The sequence below is a fragment of the Ornithorhynchus anatinus genome, chromosome X3 (assembly GCF_004115215.2).
Source record: "Ornithorhynchus anatinus isolate Pmale09 chromosome X3, mOrnAna1.pri.v4, whole genome shotgun sequence".
NCBI classification, from domain to species: domain Eukaryota; kingdom Metazoa; phylum Chordata; class Mammalia; order Monotremata; family Ornithorhynchidae; genus Ornithorhynchus; species Ornithorhynchus anatinus.
The window spans coordinates 23,317,401-23,338,472 of NC_041751.1; the positions used below are offsets into that span (position 1 = coordinate 23,317,401).

General features: G+C 47.9%; 1 protein-coding gene across 2 annotated transcripts; it reads left to right on the top strand.

Moving 5' to 3' along the window:
* The first annotated feature begins 1,935 nt into the window (after positions 1–1,935).
* On the top strand, positions 1,936–19,526 carry DNAJC25 (DnaJ heat shock protein family (Hsp40) member C25). 2 transcript variants are annotated; one of them, NM_001205038.2, is made up of 4 exons: positions 1,936–2,304; positions 6,715–6,867; positions 13,720–14,190; positions 18,299–18,421. In NM_001205038.2, the coding sequence occupies exons 1-4, from the start codon at positions 1,936–1,938 to the stop codon at positions 18,419–18,421; spliced, it is 1,116 nt and encodes a 371-aa protein (NP_001191967.2). The 2 variants fall into 2 exon arrangements, with proteins under 2 accessions (NP_001191967.2, XP_039766526.1); XM_039910592.1 differs by lacking the exon at positions 6,715–6,867 and having other exon boundaries at positions 1,974–2,304; positions 18,299–19,526.
* The last annotated feature ends 1,546 nt before the right edge of the window (positions 19,527–21,072 follow it).

The following is a 21,072-nucleotide window of genomic DNA, read 5'->3' on the forward strand; positions in this document are numbered from 1 at the left end:
AGGCACCGAGAAGTGAAGTGACTCGCCCACGGTCCCACAGCTGACAAGCGGCAGACAGGGATTCGAACCCATGACCTCTGACTCCCAAGCCCGGGCTCTTTACAGAAGCAGCGTGGCCCAGGGGAAGAGCCCGGGCTTGGGAGTCAGAGGACGCGGGTTCCGATCCCAGCTCTGTTGCCTGCTGTGTGACCTTGGACAAGTCACTTGGCTTGCACATTTTTATCACCTTATCGATTTTGTTAATGAGGTGTCCAATCCCCTTGATTCTATCTATCGTGATTATGTTGTCCTGTTTTTGTCCGTCCGTCTCCCCCGGTGAGACCGTGAGCCCGTCACTGGGCGGGGATGGTCTCTGTCTGTTGCCGAATTGTCCATCCCGAGCGCTTAGTACTGTGCTCTGCACATAGTGAGCGCTCAATAAATACGGTTGAATGAATGAATTCGGGCAAGGGAGCGGCGGGGAAGCGTGGCTCAGTGGCAAGAGCCCGGGCTTGGGAGTCAGAGGTCATGGGTTCCAATCCCTGTCTGCTACTTGTCAGCTGTGTGACCGTGGGCGAGTCATTTCCCTTCTCTGTGCCTCAGTTCTCTCATCTGTAAAAATGGGGATGAAGACTGTGAGCCTCACGTGGGACAATCTGATGACCCCGTATCTCCCCCAGCGCTTAGAACAGTGCTCGGCACACAGTAAGCGCTTGACAAATACCAACATTATTATTAGCATTCTTCTCCGTGCCTCAGTTCCCTCATCTGTCAAATGGGGATGAAGACGGTGAGCCTCACGTGGGACAACCCCACGGCCCTGTATCTCCCCCAGCGCTTAGAACAGGGCTCGGCACATAGTAAGCGCTTAACAAATACCAACATTAATAATAATTATGGTATTTGTTAAGCGCTTACTACGTGCAGAGCCCTGTTCTAAGCGCTGCGGTAGACACAGGGTCATCAGATTGTCCCTCGTGGGCCTCCTATTTTTTAAACCCCATTTTTACAGATGAGGTCACTGAGGCCCAGAGAAGTGAAGTGACTCGTCCAGGGACACACAGCAGGCAATAATAATAATAATAATGTTATCTGTTAAGCGCTTACTATGTGCAGAACACTGTTCTAAGCGCTGGGGGAGATACAGGGTCATCAGGCTGGCCCACGTGAGGCTCCCAGTCTTCATCCCCACTTTGACAGATGAGGGAACTGAGGCCCAGAGAAGTGAAGTGACTCGCCCACAGTCACCCAGCTGACAAGTGGCAGAGGCGGGATTCGAACTCGTGACCTCCGCCTCCCAAGCCAGTGCCCTTTCCACTGAGCCACGCAAGCGGCGGATCCGGGATTCGAACCCACGACCTCTGACTCCCCAGCCCGTCCTCTGGCCACTAAGCCACCCTGCTTCTCTATTATTATCATCACTATGATCATAGAGGTCACGGGTTCGAATCCGACCTCTGCCACTTGTCAGCTGTGTGACTGTGGGCGAGTCACGTCCCTTCTCTGGGCCTCAGTTCCCTCATCTGGAAAATGGGGATGAAGACTGGGAGCCTCACGTGGGACAACCCGATGACCCTGTATCTCCCCCAGCGCTTAGAACAGGGCTCTGCACGTAGTAGGCGTTTAACAAATACCATAATTTAGCGCTTAGAACAGGGGTCTGCACATAGTAGGCGCTTAACAAATACCAACATTAATAATAATCATGGTATTTTGTTAAGCGCTTACTACGTGCAGAGCCCTGTTCTAAGCGCTGCGGTAGATGCACGGTCATCAGATTGTCAGCGCTTAGTAAGTTATTATTATTATTAATAAATACTCTGGAATGAATGAATGAATGAATGAATGAATGGCGGCGGGGGACGGGAGGCGGCCGGATCGGGTTAAGAGTCCCCGGTAGCAACCGTTGCCCAGGAGACGGGGCGGGGGGGGGGACGCGGCGCCGGGCGGCGGTTGATGACGTCATCGGGGCGCGACGCGGCGGCGGCTGGCAGGGAGATGGAGGCGGCGGCGGCGGAGCTGAGGGCGAGGCGGCGGCGGCCGCTGCCGTCTTCGCCGTTTTTCCCGTTTTTGCTGTCGCTGCTGCTGGCCGGGCCGGCGGGGGCTCTGGTGGAGGGGCTGTACTGCGGCGCCCGCGTCTGTTACGACGTGCTGGGGGTCGGCCGGGACGCCAGCAAGGCGGAGATCGCCCGCGCCTACCGCCAGCTCGCCCTCCGCTACCACCCGGATCGCTACCGGCCCGCCGCAGCCGCCGGCGGAGGCGACACCCTCCAGGCCGCCCAGGACGCCTTTCTGCTGGTGGCCACCGCTTACGAGACGCTCAAGGTGAAGGCGCGGCCGGGGGAGGGCGGGGGGATTTTGGTTAAACCCTCTCCGTTCCCTCATCTGTAAAATGGGGATTAACTGTGAGCCTCACGTGGGACGACCTGATTACTCTCTATCTCCCCCAGCGCTTAGAACAGTGCTCTGCACAGAGTAAGCGCTTAACAAATCCCGACATTATCAATTATTATTATTCCGATGGGCCGAGCACTGTTCTAAGCGCTGGGGGAGAGAAGGTGATCGGGTTGGCCCGGTCCTCATCCCCCTTTTCCAGAGGAGGTCACGGAGGCCCAGAGAAGTCAAGTGCCGAAGTCCCCCAGCTGGCAAGCGGCGGAGTCGGGATTCGAACCCACCGCCTCGGACTCCCAAGCCCCTGCGCTGCTTCCCTACTAAGCGCTTGGAACGCACAGTGCGGCCACAGAGACGGGCCCTGCCCACAACGGGTTCAGTCGGATGTATTGAGCGCTTACTATGTGCAGAGCACTTTACTAAGCGCTAGGAACGTACAATGCGGCAACAGAGACGGTCCCTGCCCGCAACGGCTTCAATCGGATCTATTGAGCGCTTCCTATGTGCACAGCACTGTACTAAACGCTTGGACTAGAGAGAGACGATCCCTGCCCACAGCGGGCTCAACCGTTCAGTCGGGTTTATTGGGCGCTTACTGTGTGCAGAGCACTGTACTAGGCGCTTGGAAGGTACAGTGCAGCCACAGAGACAATCCCTACCCAACAATGGGCCCAGTTCATTCATTCAGTTGTATTTATTGAGCGCTTACTGTGTGCGGAGCGCTGTACTAAGCGCTTAGAAAGCACAATTTGGCAACAGATAGACAATCCCTTCCCGCGACGGGTTCAGTCGGATTTATTGGGCGCTTACTGGATGCAGAGCACTGTACTGAGCGCTTGGAACGTACAGTTCGGCAACAGAGACGGTTCTAAGTGCTGGGGTAGACACAGGGGCATCAGGTTGTCCCCGTGGGGCTCCCAGTCTTCATCCCCGTTTTACAGATGAGGGAACTGAGGCCCAGAGAAGTTAAGCGGCTTGCCCAAGGTCACCCAGCAGCCAAGTGACTCCCAAGCCCGTGCTCTTGCCACTAAGGCACGCTGCTGTTTCCTCTAATTATTATTAATCGTGTTGATGGAGCACTGTGCTAAGCGCTTGGGGGAGGACGATGCTACGGTAGATGGACACATTCCCTGCCCACAACTCTAATCCCACCCCCGCCACTTGTCTGCCGTGTGACCTTGGGCAAGTCATTTCACTTCTCTGGGCCTCAGTGACCTCATCTGGAAAATGGGGATTGAGACTGCCAGCCCTAGGTGGGGCCGGGACTGCGTCCAACCCCATTTGCTTGTATCCCCCGCCCCCCAGCACTTAATTCAACGTCTGGCACGTAGTAAGCACTTAAATGCCATTGTTATTATTGTTACTGTTATCTTCTCGCATTATCTGTGTCCAACTCACCTTGTGTCTACCCTTGCGTTTAGAACAGAGCTTGGCACATAGTAAACGCTTAAATACCGTCGTCATTATCATCTAGCTTCAGTTTTGGTTGTCCCGCATTTGAGGAATGGGTCCCTTGCTTCACACTCTTTTTTTTGTCCCCCCGACTCCAGGAGGAGAAAATCTGCACCCACCTTTCCGAGAGAAGGGGCAGCCTCGTTCTGTGTCCCCGGCTGGAGGAAAAAAATTGCTAAAAAAAACGACTATTCCCCTTAATTTCTTTCCTTTTATTTTACGCCCTTCCAACCCTACATCCTCTAATAATAATAATGCTTTCCGTTCTTCGATCGTATCTATTGAGCGCTTACTGTGTACAGAGCGCTGTACTGAGTGCTTGGAAAGTACAATTCGGCAACAGAGAGAGGCAATCCCTCCCCGGCAACGGGCTCACGGACTAGAAGGGGGGAGACACAACAAAACAAAACAAGTAGACAAGTAGTTATGGTTTTTGTTAATTGCTTTCTTTGAAGCAGGCACCGTTCTGATAATAATTATGGTATCTATTAGGTGCTTACTATGTTCCAGGCACGGTTCTAATAATAATAATAATAATGGTATTTATTAATACCATATCTATGGTATCTATGTGCCACTGGGGTGGATACGAGCAAATCGGGTCGGACGCCGTCCCTAGCCCCGGATTGCGGAAAAAGCTGCTAAGAGCGGTCTGTTCCCCTTAATTTCGTTCCTTTTATTTTACGCCTTTCCTACCCTACATCCTCTAATAATAATAATGGTAGTAATTAGGATATTGGCTAAATGCTCACTGGGTGCCAGACACCGTTCTAAGCACCGCGGCACTGTTAGCCCCGGATTGAGGAAGAAGCTGAGTGAAAACAATCTGTTCCCCGCAATTTCACTGCTTTGGTTTCACGTCCTCCCAACACTACATTTTGTAATGCTAACGGTCTTCGTTGAGCACCTACGGTGGGTCGAGCGCTGTTCAAAACGCCGGGGTAGACGCCGGACGATCAGGGAGGACACGGTCTCTGGCCCACTTGGGGCTCGGGGGCCAGGTAGGAGGGACTCCCTTAAGAGATCCTCTTTCCGCTGCACTTGAATTTATCAGGTCCTTGATGGAAACGGCAGTTGGGAAGTATGGTCGTTTGCTTGAGTTTTTATCGTTATGGTATCCGCTAAGCGCTCACTCTGTGCCGGGCACCGTAATAAGCGCCGGGGTGGATACGAGCCAATCGGGTCGGACCCTGTCCCCGCCCTACATCAGGCTCACGGTCTCTATCCCCGTTTTACAGCCGAGGTCACTGAGGCCCAGAGCGAGGAAGTGACTCGCCCGAGGTCACGCAGCAGACAAGCGGCGGAGCCGGGATTAGAACCCGTGCCCTTCTGACTCCCAGACCCGGGCTCTATCCACTCTGCCACGCTGCTCCTCTACCCTCAGTGACTTCCTCAGCTGCAGGTCTCAGGGCAGCAGCACCTCTAAACTAAACACCGTAGGGAGTAAATTCGGCCAGAAACGGAGGTATCTGTGGTCTCTGCCTGACTCCGGTCGAAGATTATCCGGCTAAAGGGTGAGTTTACTTAACTGGGCCAAACTCGAAGCGTATCCGGCTAAAGGGTAAGTTTATTTAACTAGGCCCGACGCCGGACCATTCCTCCCGGGGCCTGATAGTTGTAGTAGAGTAGCCTATTGCTCTGCACCCAACAGGTGCTCAATAAATGCCGCTTAGCGTGTTTAAGTGGCCCGAGGCACTTTACAGGCATCATATATTCTCTGTACTGTGGAGTCTAATCGATCATGGTTTGGCCAACTCCTGGGACTTTGAGGAACTTAACCCCGACTGTTGGCGAGGGAAACTTCCTCTGAGAGATTCACAGCATCAGCACTTCTTGCAGACACAACTTTTGCTAACGTGGCCCTTTCCAATTGCTCAAATACATTCTCTTTGGAGTTTTTGTTTCCGAAATACGCCGACGTCTGCCAAGAAGTACAACCGTAGGGCTGTAATTATGGCGGTTGAGATTTAGCGGGGGGGGGGGGGGGTGAGCCGGCTTCAAAGTATTTAACGGATATCTGTCCGCTTCCGCCAGCCGCGGAGCGTCAGGCACCTAGGGGCGTTTTCTCCCTGCACAGCCTCGTTTTTAAGGTTTTAAAAACACTCCCTATCCAGGGCCACGTTTCGGAGGGAAAAACATTCCTCATTTCAAGCCAAGTCCAACGCTCCTGTTGATCCAAACCAAAGTGCTGCCCTATGAAATTTGAATCTACGTGTCTTTAGAGCGCATGCAGTTGAGAAGAGTCGAGTCCATTTACAATGGAGATATTAATGAGTAACATTTGAGGATTCATGAGGTTAAAGAGATTGGACACCTACACCGAGGTACAAATGTAAACAGTTCAGAGTTCAGTATTGGCTCGGTACAGAAAATTCCTTTTATTGAGTGGGAAGACGAGGGGCACGAAGAGCAGAGAGGAAGGAAACCTCAAACTCTTGGTGGAGCAGGGTTTCTAGGAACCGTAGGAAGACGTCTAGCTGTGATGATTTTACCTCATTGACTTGAGACCCCTCTTAGAGAGAAGGGTAACTCACTGTCACAAGAATATTGAGGTACCTGGAGTTCATAGATCTTGGGTGATTCTCCCCATTCTTTGGCTTGAAAACCAGACCCCCTTCCCCTACCACCCTGCCAAAAAGCCCGTCCCATTTATCTTCTTTATACGGCATATGATCCCGAATACACGAAGTAGAGAAAACCTCCGAAGGTGGAAGTAAAGTCAGGCAGGACAGAGATTTGGCGCTTAGAGATGACCGGAGCGCTTCTTTCCGAAACTCAGTTTTAGATCGTTGTTTTCTCTAGAATTTAGGCCGGGCCAAACGCTTTGAATGAAATACATTAGCTCATGGGGAATCTGAACCTGTGCATTTTGGAATTTTCTCGATTTTTCAGGATGAAGAAACACGCAAGGATTACGACTACATGCTGGATCACCCAGAGGAATACTACAGTCATTATTATCACTATTACAGTAGGCGGTTAGCCCCCAAGGTGGATGTCAGAATCGTGATTCTGGTCACAGTGTGTGCCGTTTCGGTATTTCAGGTATAATGTCTTTTCTACATTGTGTCGACGTAGTACTTGATGTCGTTAAATCCTGCCTTGGTCAACTGGAAGAAAGGCAAATATTACAGGTCCGTGGATGACGGGTTCCGTCGCCTCCCCGTGAAGCGAGGCAGAGGTTCGCTTTTCTGCTTTCGATCATCTTCTGATCGTATTTATTTTTTCCCACTGGTTTCTCAGTGAAACTTAAGGAAACTTCAGGGGCCCTTAGGATGAGAAGCAGAAACGGAACAGATTGAGGGCCAGTGACAGGAGGATGAGCGGATCTGCCGCCTGTCGCTGCCCACGCTTTGGCTCTAACGAAGTACGACCTGCCGGCGGTCCGTCGTCACTTTTATTAAGCGCTTATTACGTGCTAAGAGAGGCCCTGTGGGGGACACGAGACGGTCGGGTCAGAGACGGCCCCCGTTCCACACTGGGCTCACAATCTAAGAGGTGTGGAGAGTGGCTCTGCGATGCCTGTTGGAGGAGAGAGTGTACAGAGAGGCAGGTGGAGAGGAGAGTTGAGAGGAATCCGTCGAGCGGGCTGGGATGCAATGAGAGAAGCTGCTGATTCTTCTCTTCATTCATTCAGTTAGTATTTATTGAGCGCTTACTATGTGCAGAACACTGTACTAAGCGCTTGGAAGTCGTGTTAGTGAATCGATTTCTGACCGAGCCTCTTCCCTTGAGCCTTCTCTGGCGCACCCTCGGCCCAGGGAAGAACGGATCTGGGAATCACAGAGAAGAGCTGGTTGTGGAATTACTTTCCAGCCTCTGTCCCGTGATTTCTCCATTCCCTTTTGTCACTCAGCTCCCCCTTAACTTTTTCTCCTCATTTTTACCAAATCGTATCACCTCCCTTTTCAACCCTCCTGCCCCCGCCTCGCCCGGGCTTAACATCCAAGTCTAAGAAAACAGTAAAATGTGATTTAAGGGGTTTGTGGGGCAGGGGAGAGAAGGGAAACCTTTTTGACATCCAAGTTTTGGATACATACATCAGTCTCTTTCCATTCTCATTTACCGCGTTTTAGCTGGTAACCTCTTAGTGGACCATCTCTTGTTTTAGATTCATTTCCTGTTACAGGAGGGCTTTCCAGATTATTTGCTTCTGATAAGGGCCACTGGTCTTTTAGGGAAAACAATCTAGTTTAAGTGAATAAAATATACATAGAACAGTTTGTCAACAGAAGGGTTGAAGCGTCCTTTCTATGCCGATGATTTTTCAAACTATTTTATAGCTGGATTTAAAATTCTTTGCTAAAGTGCAGGTTAATATTTGAGAGGTCAGGGGTTTGCTAAAGCCCTACCCTTGGCTTTTCAATGGTTTTTTAATGAATCTTACCTTTTTATGAGATAGACGTTATAATTTTTTAAAGATTTTGTCTTCTGATTAGTAGTAATATGTAGTACCTACGTGTTTTTTTTTGTGTCATCACTAAAACTGGGTTCTTTTGCTTTACATTTTTAAGCGTCCTTGACAACACAACCTCCTCGCCTGCCTTCTCTTCCACACTCCCCCTCCCTGCAGATCTATCTCTAACCTTCTGAACCACACCAGTTTTTCTAAAATCATCATGCCCCATTTAGTCTCCATAACCCAAACCACCTTCCCTCGATGCACAGGTCGACACCCTCAACACGGCCCTTTCTCCCGAATTCACTCGCTTCCCTATCCCTCTGTTGATGTCGTAACACTAAACCCCAGCCTTGGATCACCTCCGCAGTCTGCCTCCTTCACGCCCGTGTGCGAGCCGCAGAGCGCCGCTGTGAAAAGCCAGATAGCAGGCGGACCTCGTCCATCACAAATCCATCTTCATCTGCTTTAACTCTGCCCTCCCCTCCGCCCGGCAACATTATTTCTCAATCCTTATTGACTCCCATGTCCGTTGTCCGCGCCGGTTGTCTCAGATGCTTAATTCCCTCCTCAGACCCGCTGTCCCCTCCCTCCCTCCCCTTTCTTGTCCCTATCGACCTGGCCCCGTACTTTATTAATAACAGTTGAAACCCTCAGATGTGATCTCCCTTAAGTCTCCTCTTCTCCAATCCCTCCCTCTTCCTGTCCCTTTTTCAACTCTCCCTTCTTTCCCAGCAGTATCTCAAAAAGACACCTCCCTCCTCCAAATCTACCCCTTCCGCCTGGGCCTTTAACACCATCCCTTGGCACCGTATCGAAACTCTTGCCCCTCTCCCGTCTTCCCTCCCTGTCATCTTCACCTGTTTGCTCTCCAGTGGTCTTTCCCCACTGCTTTCAGATTTAGGTATCTACTCCCAAACCGAAAAAACCCTCCCTTGACCCCTCAGCCCTTTCCAGTTATTGCCTCATCTCCCTCCTCCCATTCCTCTCCAAACTCCTTGAGCAAGTTATCCACACCCACTGCCCCCACTTCCTCTCCTCCAGTTCTCTCCTTGACCCCCTCCGATCTGACTCCCTCCCCGCCCCCCTTTTCACCCCATGGAAAATACCCTCTCAAAGGTCACCGGTGACTTCCTTGCCAAATCCAGTGGCCTCCACTCCAGCCTAATCCTCCTCGACCTCTCGGCTGCCTTCGCTGTCGGCGACCTGCTTCTCCTGGAAGCATTGTCCAACTTTGCCTTCACTGACACCGTCCTCAGCCGGTTCTCCTCCAGTCTCTGTGGCTGCTCATTCTCGATCTCTTCTGCGGGCTCCTCCTCTGCCTCCCACCCCTTAACCGTGGGAATCCCTCTCAAGGCTCAGTTCTAGGTCCCCCTCTCTTCTCCGTCGTCATCCACGCCCTTGGAGAACCGATTCGCTCCCGTGGCTTCAACTACCAACTCTGTGCGGGTGATTCCAAATCTGCGTCTCCAGTCCTGGCTTCCTCTGCAGTCTCACGTTTCCTCCTGCCTTCAAGACATCTCTACCTGGATGTGCTGCTGACATCTCAAAGTTAACGTGTTCAAAACAGAGCTCCTTATCTTCCCGCCCAAACCCTGCTCTCCCCTGACTTTCCCGTCATTGTAGACAGCACCGCCATCCTTCCTGACTCACAAGCGCATAAACTTGGTATTACCCTTGACTCCTCTCCCTCATTCAACCCACATATCCAATCTATCACTGAATCCCGTCGGCCCAACCTTTGCGACGTCGGTAAAATCCACCCTTTTCTCTCCATCCAAACCGCTACTCTTTTGATGCGAGCACTATCCTCTTTTGCCTTGACTTGCATCGGCCCGCTTGCCGACCTCCCAGCCTCCTGACTCTCCCCACTCCAGTCCACACTTCACTCTGCTGCCTGGATCTTTTTTTTTATTTTTTTTTTTTTAAAAGTTCAGTCCATGTTTTCCCACTCCTCGAGAACTTCCAGTGGTTGCCCATCCACCTCCACATCCAACGGGAACTCCTTGTCATTGGCTTTAAAGCACTCGACCACTTTGCCCCCTCTTATCTTACCTCTCTGATCTCCTACTACGATCCAGCATTCCCACTTCGCTCCTCTAATGCCGACCCACTCACAGTATCTAGCTCTTTTGTATCTCGCCGCCAGCCTCTTGGCCGCGTCCTACCTCTGGCCTGGCATTCCCTCCCCCTTCATATCTTTACAGACCACCGGTCTCCCCACCTTCAAAGCCAGGAGGCCTTCCCTGAATGAACTCTCATTTCTCCTGTTCTTTTTCCCTTTCATCCTTGCCCTTGGATTTCCTCCCTCTATTCCCTCCACCCTCAGCTCCACAGCACTTATGTACCTCTCTGTAACTTAGTATCTGTCTCCCCATCTAGACTGTAAGCTCATTGCGGGCAGGGAACGTATCTACCAATTCTGCTGTACTCTCCCAAGCTCTCAATACAGTGCTCTCCCTGCAGTAAGTGCTCAATAAATATGACTGGTTGGACCAAAAAAATGTTTTTAAGTACATGATTTTACCGGTAAATATCATCACAGTTTTACCTTAATTTAAATTACACAAGAAATGCATTCTAGCCTTTCGGTTTGGATTTAATCTCGCAAACTTAAACAAAATAGATTTTTAGAGCCTGTGGAATCTGATGTTTATGAAATGCATTTCCATTTCACGAAAAGGAACTAAGTGGAGAAATTACAGGAATTACAGAACAAATTTGCTGGTTCAGGTCTTGCACTACAGAGAAATTGGTGAAAGGAGAGGTCACCCTGTTAACCGATCTGGGTTTTGGGTTTTTGGGTTTGTTTTTTTTTTTTTAAACAATTTAAAAGAATTCAACTCTGGCCCCATTTGTTGAGAGAAACACCTTCAGTAGCTGAATTAAACTCATTTTGTGATTCTTCGATTCTTAGTTTAGAATGAAGATGTAGCATTAAAACGATTCCATTTAGGGTCTGCCTCTAGAATTCTTGCTATTGTCAGATCCACGTAGGTTGTACACTTCCCTTCACGTTCTAAAGGGCCGGGGAAGAACTGACATTTGGGAATGAAGCGTCAGAAGAGTGAAAGTTCAGTTTGACCTACATCCTTACATGTACTTGGTCTTTCTATTCCCTCCCTCTCACAAAGTCCAGCTGGCTGCCTGAAGTGGAGCCTTATACCTCTCCTCAGAAACAGGTGCCTCTCAAATGTCTGGAATGGGGCAGTTATCTACTCCTAATGTTTCACAAGTGGTCTGCCTCCCTGCTAGACGGTCAAGGCCCTATTATCCACCACTTCACCTAACTGGAAAGCTCTAGCGACAGTTTCCTGGTCGTCTGTTCAGCAAACAGTCCTCTTGGGACACGTCGCCGTCGCACCGAATACCCGAGTCCATGGCCAGACTTCGACTGAGCGTGCGTCACTCTCGGAGAGCATTACCCCACTCCAGGCTTCACTCTATTGCTCAGTCCTGGGTTCTTTGAATCAATCGGTGGTGTTGATTGAGCACTCACTGGGACGAGCACTGTACTAAGCCAGTGGGAGAATACGATACGACGGAGTGGGTGAACACACTCCCTGCTCACGGGGAGCTTACACCCGTTAGGCCGCGCTGCTCCCTAGTCTAAAAGAAGGAGCGAAAACGTGTATTAAGGAGGACCAGAGTCCCCACCCATCGACCCACATCCTCCCTCCGGCCTGGAACCCCCTCCCACTTATTATCCGACAGACCGCCTTCAAAGTCTTCTTAAAAATCACATCTCCAAGAGGCCTTCCCCGACCGAGCCCTCCTTTCCCCTCCTCCCTCTTCCTTCTGCCTCGCCCTTGCACTTAGATATGTACTTTTCTTCATCCCGTCCTCGGCCACTCAGCACTTCTAATTTATTTTAACGCTCGTCTGCCCCTGTAGACCGCAAGCCCCTTGTGGGCAGGGAACGTGTCTACCAACTCCGTTACATTGTACGGTAAATGCTCAGTAAATACCACTGAGTGATTATTCATCGAAAAAGAGTATCTGTAGAACTAATGTTTCTAAAAGAAGAGGAAAATACCATGGTGTGCTTTGAAGACATGGACTTTTATTTACACCCGCAGGCTCCACTTCTCCGATTCTCTCCTTAACCCCTTGAGATCTGGCTTCCAACCACTCCACAGAGGGTTGCAGATGGCGGTCAGGGAGGGAAGATGGGGGAGACTGGATAGAGCACAGGCCTGGGAGTCTGGTGGAGTCTGGGCTCCACCTCTTGTCTGCTGTGTGACCTTTGGGCGAGTTACTTGACTTCTCTGGGCCTCAGTTACCTCATCTGAAAAAGGGGGATTAAGACTGTGAGCCCTATATGGGACATGAACTGTGTCCAACCTTGTATGACTACAGTGCCTGGTATATAGTAAGCGCTTAACAAGTACCATTAAAAAAAAGAAGAGAGTGGGCAAGTGATAAGGTACGACGGGATGGGGTCGGAGGTGTCGGGTGGGGGGGGGGGGGATTTTAAGAGATGAGAGGTCTCATTTTGAGGTACTGCGGCGAGGGATGAGATAGTTGAGATGGGTGGGACTGGAGAGTTGAAGGGGAGATTTTAGGGGAAATCACAAAATTTGGATAATAATCCTTAGGGTATTGGTTAAGCGCTTACTATGTGCCAGCCACTATTCTAACATGTCATCTTTAGGTAAAAAAAATCTTAGTGTACATATTCCTTGTGCCATCACCAGCATTACTGTCCAGACTAAGACTACCCAAAATGTCATTTATGACTGGAATGAGCTGGCTTGAGCTGGAACGAGCAAGTTTCCAACTTGGTTCTGTCACACGATAATGACAGAGCAGGGAAAAGATCCAGATGGGTACATTGATGAAGGTACTAGGATAGTGTAGACTGGCTAGTTAAAATTTGGGACGTAGGGTTGTAAGCAGTATACGTTGTTCAGTTATTTTCCTCAGTAGGAAATCATAGCGTAGGTTAAGCTGGTTTTCCGAAGTCATTCCCTTCGGGCCACTCGTTGCCGGGAAAAGAGGTTTTCTGGGGTCTCGTATCTTACCCTAGTAAGGGGCCCTGCATAAAATAGGCACTCAGATACAGTTGCTTCTAATGCCCAGGGTTGTTAGCCAAGGGATCCTTTCTTTTAGATCCCATCCCTCAAGACCCCACACAAAGAGGGACCCAGGTGCCCCTGACTCTTAGATGCCCAAAACGATCGGGAAAAGGCCCATTTCTCGTAACTGATTTTTGTGTGCGTGTACCAGAAGCTTTGATGCCAGGTTGAAAAATACAAGAAAAACTTAAGGGAATCTGTGCCCCTCTGAAGAGTCCAGTTTCAACAGATTTCATCTGGTTAAGATTATTTTTAGCCGCTTCGGTTTCTCGTTTATTGCGAGTTGAATCCTCTTCTAGAAAATCGAAACACCAAATTGGATTGATTTGGTAAACGTGCTTGCCAGAGGTGTCCCGTTATTTTTTGCCTTTGCTCTCAGATTGGAAATAAAAATGACTTTTTCTCTGTTGTGCGTTCTAGTTTTTCAGCTGGTGGAGTAGTTATAATGAAGCCATCAACTACTTAGCCACAATGCCAAAGTATCGTATTCAAGCCACTGAAATTGCCAGGCAACAAGGATTGCTCAACAGGGGCAAAGAAAAAGGGAAAAACAGACGGTCCAAGGAGGAAATCCGAGAAGAGGAGGAAAACATCATCAAAAATATTATAAAAAATAAAATAGATATAAAGGGAGGCTATCAGAAGCCTAAAATATGTGACATTCTACTGTTCCAAATTATTTTAGCTCCTTTTCACTTGTGTATGTACATTAGCTGGTATTGTCAGTGGATTTACCGTTTTAACATCAAAGGACAAGAGTATGGAGAGGAAGAGAGGCTGTATATCATACGTAAATATATGAAAATGTCAAGCTCTCAATTTGACAGTCTAGAAGATAGTCAGAAAGAAACTTTTCTGGAACGAAAGCTGTGGATACGAGAGAACTATGAGGTGAGTTGTTGACCGTCTCTTTTCCTGAAAATGAATTATGATCCTCTTTCCTAGAAAGGGGTTTTCTTTTTCTGTTTTTATACAGTGTAAGGATTAGTGGTTGTGGTGTAAAGCCACAGTTGAAAAATTATCAGGCATCTTTGAAGGACCTGCTAGGCTCTGGGAACTTGAACTGCGTACGCGATCGGAAGTTCATCTGGGCTGTAAAGTTGTGCGTGTTCTGATGGTCGTGGAGACATGTCACACTTTGTGCATGTGGGGGAAACAGTATGCCCTTAATCCTAGCATGCACGTGCCCCCGACCCCAACCCTCCCGCTTCCCTGAGCCATGGAGATGCTAAACTGGGCCTAGTTGAAACAGTAATATCCGTAAAGCAAGTGTCAGGAACCATGTTTTGGGAACTGGATGGCAGGGTCAGGTCAGGCGGGCCTCTATCCTTGGTGCTTTACACACGGCTTCTGTAGAATTTCCAGGATCGCCTCTACTATGTTTTTCCCTAAGCAGTTGGACTGCTTTAAAGCTGATTTTTGTCATTGCGTTAATACGCTGCTTTTGAGGAGAAATAGGTAAGCTAAACTGACATTTGGTATGTAGTCCCTTAAATTTCATCGTACGTTCCGAAAGACCAGTTCCAGTTCTTCTGCCGAGAGGATCCTGCAGTTTCCTACCGTCCGTTACCTACTCTGTCAGTGCAGTAGGGATATTGGGCTGCCAGTCAGTGGTATGGATTGAGTGCTCACAGTGTGCTGAGCACTGGGGAGAGTACGGTAGAACAGTTAGTAGACACTTTCCCTGCCTAAAACGAGCTCACCGTCTAGGAGCAGCAGAGAGGGGCCGGGAGAGAACTGGCTCTCTTCTCTTTTCCCGCAAGTCCACCATTGTTCTTGCCCCGTGTCACACGGCAGGGCCCTCAGACTAGTTCTTAAGCTTTCTTTTTTATTCACTAATAGCATGATGCAGTTCAATTGATAAGATGACTTCGTATTCCAAATTAAATTGCCTCTGAAGAACAGCTAAAAAATGTCTTTAAGCATTTGCCCGACTGTCTCTCCTCCTAATTTGGCTCCTTTGCCTCACGCAGCCGATTTCCAGTTAGGTAGAGGAGACTAGACTGGGTTTCTTTCCCTGGGGAATGGTCTGCCTGTGACTCGTCTCCAAGGTAGAGCAGCATTTTCCCTACCTCTACAGGCCTTAGGTATAAGTCAAAAAAGGATGAGTGATGATTGTGGGCAAGGTGTCCTGGTTTTAGAGGTGTTCTTTAAAAAAAAAAAAAATGCAGAAGAATATTCTGGGAAAGCAGTATGGCGTAATAGAAAGAACACAGGCCTGGGAGGCAGAGAACCGGCCGGCTCTGCCTCTTGTTTGCCGCGCGACCCTGGGCGAGTCGCTTAACTGCTCAGGGTCTGTTATGACATCTGTAAAATGGGGTACAGATGAGGCCCTCTCCCCCCGACTTGGACTGTGAGCCCCATGTGGGACAGGGACTGTGTCCAACCTGATTATCTTGTGTCTATCTCAGCGCTTAATACAGTGTCTGGCCCAAGTTAGTAAAGACTTAATAAGTCCCATTAACAAAAGGGTTTGGGTTGATTATAATAAGAGTGTATCGTAACCCCGGCCAGCATCAAAAATTTTGTCTGAGAGTTCCTTATGGTATTAGTTATAATGAGACTTCACCTGTGGTTTATCTTCTAGTCCTGGTCCCGGCTGTGCAAACATTAAGCAAGACAACACAGCAAAGAGACAGTCTGGTGTTCAGTGGGGCTGGAACTGTGGGTCCTTTACTGGCCACACATGTGTACATAGGTGAATTTCACCATCAGTGGTGTGCTCTTTAAACATGAAGGAGCACGGGGTGGTGCCCAGAGCACGGGCCTGGGAGTCCGTAGGTCATGGGTTCTAATCCCGGCTCCGCCACTTGTCTGCTGTGTGACCTTGGGTAAGTCACTTCACTTCTCTGGGCCTCAGGTACCTCATCTGGAAACTGAGGATTGAGACCGTGAGCCCTAAGGGGGACAGGGACTGTGTCCAACCCCATTTGCTTACCCAGTGCTTACTACAGCACATAGTACGTGCTTAACAAATACCATTATTATTATTATTATTAATAATAATATAAGGACGACTATACATCTAGAGTTAATGTTATTTCAGTGACTGGAAAATTGAATCTCAGATGTTATTTTTAAGCGCAGAGAGATGAATGGATCCTTTTAAATGTCATACTACAGCAAGTTCTCATCTATGCATATTTAGACAGCCAGATTTTCAGACCAACTTTTCAGATATGAGACGTCAAGGAGAGGTTTCCCCCTTGCCCTATTTTTTTTTTTAAATAGTATGTGCCAGGCACTGTACTAAGCACTGGGGAAGATACAAGATAATTGGGTGAGACACAGTCCCTGTCCCACATAGGGTTCTCAGTCTTCATCCCCATTTTAGAGATGAAGTAACTGAGGCACAGAGAAGTTAAGTCACTTGCTCAAGGCCACACAGCAGTCTGGTGGCGGTGCTAGGATTAGAACCCAGGTCCTCCAACTCCCAGGCCTGTTTTGGACTTTTCAATCAATCGTATTTATCGAGCTCTTACTGAATGTACTGCAGTCAGCCAGTCCTATTTATTGAACGCTTACCGTGTGCAGAGCCCTAAACTAAGTGCTGGGGAGAGTTCAATATAACAATATAGCAGGCACATTCCCTGCCCACAACGAGCTTACAGTCTACAGGGGGAGACAGACATGAAGAAGAAAAATAAATGAACGAATATGCACATACGTACTAGGGGCTGAGAGAGGGGAGGAGAAAGGGTGCAAGGCCGATGCAGAAGGGAGCGAGAGGAGAGGAAATGAAGGCTTAGTCAGGGAGGGCTTCTTGGAGGAGATGTGCTTTCTATAAGGTTTTGAAGGTGGGGAGAGTGATCGTCTGTCAGATGTGAAGAGGGAGTTCATTTCAGGCCGGAGGAGGGACTTGGGCAAGGGGTCAGTAGCGAGAGAGGGGAGATTGAGGTACAGTGAGTGGGTTGGTGTTAGAGGAGCGGAGTGTGCGGACTGGGTTGTCGATTTTTGTCTACCTCGATCTCGTCTCTCGCCGCCGACCTCTTGCCCACGTCCTGCCTCTGGCCTGGAACACCCTCCCGCTTCATATCTGACAGGCAGTTACTCTCTCCCCCTTCAAAGCCTTATTGAAAGTACATCTCGACCAACCCTTTTCTCCTTTTCTTCCACTCCTTTCTGCGTCACCCTGATTTGCTTCCTTTATTCGTCCCCCTTCTCAGCCCCACGGCACTTATGTCCATAAATTACGGATAGGGACATAAGTGCCGTGGGGCTGAGAAGGGGGATGAAGCAGTCTGTCTCCCCCTCTGAACTGTAAGGTGGTTGTGGGCAGGGAATGTAAGCGCTCAATAAATACGTTTGAAGGAAATCAGGGAGCAGTAGAGTGAAGTGTGTACTTAAGTGGGGAGAGACAGGAGGCAGGGAGGTCAGCAAGGAGGCTGATATATAGTAATCAAGGCAGGCTAGGGTAAGTGCTTGGATTAATAACGATGGTATCTGTTAAGCGCTGACTACGAGCCAAGCACTGTTCCAAGCGCTGGGGTAGATACCAGGTGATCAGGTTGTCCCACGTGGGGCTCACAGACTTAATCCCCATTTTGCAGATGAGGGAACTGAGGCACGGAGAAGTGACGTGACTGGCCCGAAGTCACACAGCTGATAAGGGACAGAGCCGGGATTAGAACCCACGACCTCTGACTCCCAAGCCCGGGCTCTTTCCACTGAGCCACGCTACTTCTCTAATTAATGTGGCTAGCAGCTTGGATGGAGAGGAAAGGGTGGATTTTAGCAGTTGCAAGGGTTGAACCAACAGGATCTGGTGACACTAGATAAATGGGTTGAATGAGAGGGATGAGTTGAAGATAACTCCGAGGTTTTGGGCGTGCGAGACGGGGAGGGTGGCGGTGGTGGTGTCTACAGCGATGGGAAAGTCGGGGAGGGCAGGGTTTGAGTGGGATGATGAGATGAGGAGTTCTGTTCTCATCGTCTCATGAAGAGACTTGTGGCTCACTCATCCTTTAATTAAATCAGTCTACGTATTTTACACATTTAGGTCTACAAGCAGGAGCAAGAGGAAGAACTAAAGAAGAAGCTGGCCAATGACCCTCGGTGGAAGAGATATAGGAGGTGGATGAGGAATGAAGGTCCTGGAAGATTAACATTCGTAGATGACTAAAGATTGCTACAGAACTCAATTGTCAAACCGTGGCAACCTGTATGAGATGATTTGTCCTGACATTTGTGTTTTAGAATGTATTTATTAATTCAAGGCAGTAATGAAAAACTCAGGAAGCAGTTGCTCAGATAATATAATGTGAAATAGGAGCTCCCAAGAAATTTTGGAAGGTAAGTAGCTCATGATTGAAGGTCTGGCATTCACTGTGTAAAGGTTCAGAATGGAAAGTTATCAACTACTCCACTTAAAGCTAACCGCAGAATTTTGACCTCCAACTTTTTTGTCGTCGTCGTTTTTTATTCTCTTCCCTCATCATTCCCATTTTGCCCAGAACGGGTCTTAAAAGAAAGCATGACATTCAATTACAGGATTACACATTTGTTCAAAGGAGTCTCTCCCGAAGGATGATTCTACTGTCGTCCTCGTAGGATGATTTCTGGAACAATCATTATAGGGTTGTCAATGAGTTCCAAATATCTCTCCGGGAGAGAGAGTCTGCTATCATGTCCTTGTAGGATAACCTTTATTACAATAATTATAGGATTGTAAATGTATTCCAAAAATCTCTCCAGGAGGGACCTCATAGAACGTCTCTTATTATCACCGTGTGATCATGATGGATTTTCATGAAAAAGTAGATCTCCTCTCCTAATCCGAAACACCAGAACACTTCTACACCGTTGCTCGTGGATTGCAAAGCCCTTAAGGTTTAGAGAATCATATTTAGTTGAGAGTGTTGACATTTTAAAATTTGAGGACTAGAATCAAGTGGTGCATGAATGTTTATCAGTGTGGTAATAGACCTTACTTATTCTGCTTTGTTCTTTAGAACATTCAAATTAGGGTATTCTAGAAACCTATTTTTTTAAAACAGTTTTGTTCCTTAAAATCAGAGTACTTGTAAGGTAACATGCAAGCCAAGACACACAGCTTTACTAAACGTTACACATTATCTTGCAAAAGGTAACACCAAAGTGTTGGAATATCATCTTGTAGGGAGACTGATTCTCTTGTTAAAGGAGTTATCCTAATGCCTTATGTAAGTAAAACACTTTACTCTGTTACAGCCCTATTTGAAATTATAAATTAAAAACAAACTTTAGTAGTTTGTGCTTCATTTGTGTGACCGTTTTGAACTTTTAAGGAATCGACGTACATGATAGAATATAGTTTTTTGTATTCTGTGGTTCAAAAAAATATTTTTGGGTGATCTGGTTTTATTTATATTCCAGTAAAGGTAGGGTTTAATTTTTTTTATGCATTTGAGGTTTTATCACAGTGTTCATTTTTAAGATTTACCCACAGCATCTTCACGGCAAGTGCTTCTTGGGTAATATTCTTCCTTTTTGACATTTGCAAATGACACAGATAGTCAACAACATAGCTGTCGGCATACAGCAGCATTAAGGTAACCTTGCTTAATTTAGGGTATCGGATTCCGGTATCAATCCAAAGCTGAACGATAGTCAAATCTTGGTTTTGAGATGAGGGCTGTGTTTCAGAGCAAGAAGAGTACGGAGGCTTGACCAGGCAAAGTAAAAACTGACCACGGGCCAGTTACCCAAGGAAATTCCAGACTCTTTACAGCTTTAAGAAATGGGAAAAGCCCCAGAAAAACAACACACACACACACACACAAATACGATCCATTTAAAAATGATTAAACCTTCCAAATATCACGATCCAAAATACTTGAGTTTATTAGTGAGTGGAGATGGTGAAAATCACAGAAATGCAGTAAATTATTTTACATTGGTTAGGGAAGAATTAGGTGGGTTTATTATGCTATTTGATAAGTGCTTTTTATGTGTCAGGCACTAATCGCTGGGGTAGATACAGATTAATCATGTCGGACACAGTCCCCCTACCACATGGAGTATATCCTCCCTCCTACAGTCTGAGTAGGAGGGAGAACAATTTAAGGCCAGTTTGGTAGCGGAAATGTACCACTTTGAATTTTTTTTTTTCAAATTTAGCCCCGATTTTCCAAAGGGAAATGGGGAGTGGGAACTGAGTTAAATTGGGTGAAACTTTTATCCATATCCTATTGATCAAGGAGATGATACTTGCAATGTGTAATAGATGTAATGTTTGCGAAGTACTTAAAGCTTCTAGGATGAAAGAGTTAAGGTAGTCACCAGCTGGCTCAGCACCGCCCAAATAAAGTCACATATTGAGAAATGATATGGTGGATTTGAGAAAATTTTTGGTCAGCAGGAAGCAGTGCCTTTAGAAATAACCCATAGGAAAACATGGCGAAATGTAGAAATAAATGATAAAACTTTTGCTTTCTAAACTTTGTAGAAATTGAGGAAGAAAGCTTGTTGGGCTTAAAAGCATGGAGAATTGAACAGAAGCGTTCAGTGTACATTAGGAGCTCGTGATAAAAACTTTGTCACCTACAGCTCCGAATCACTTCAAAAGAACTCATATTCCCTCTGTCCTCCCCGTGACTTGCCCATCACTGTAGACAGCACCACCATCCTCCCTAATCTCTCAAGCCCCGTAACCTTGGCGTCATCCTCAACTTAACTCTCTCATTCAACCCACGTAATGTCCGCAAATTCTGTCGGTCCAGAACAACAACTTTAAAACCCACCCTTTCATCTTCCTCCAAACTGCTACAATCACTTATCCTATCCCACCTCGAT

Coding starts and splice junctions, on each gene's coding strand:
- DNAJC25 (NM_001205038.2), top strand. CDS start 1,936: ATGACGTCATCGGGGCGCGACGCGGCGGCGGCTGGCAGGGAGATGGAG. Junction 2,305..6,714: donor CCGCTTACGAGACGCTCAAG/GTGAAGGCGCGG, acceptor TCGATTTTTCAG/GATGAAGAAACACGCAAGGA. Junction 6,868..13,719: donor GTGCCGTTTCGGTATTTCAG/GTATAATGTCTT, acceptor TGTGCGTTCTAG/TTTTTCAGCTGGTGGAGTAG.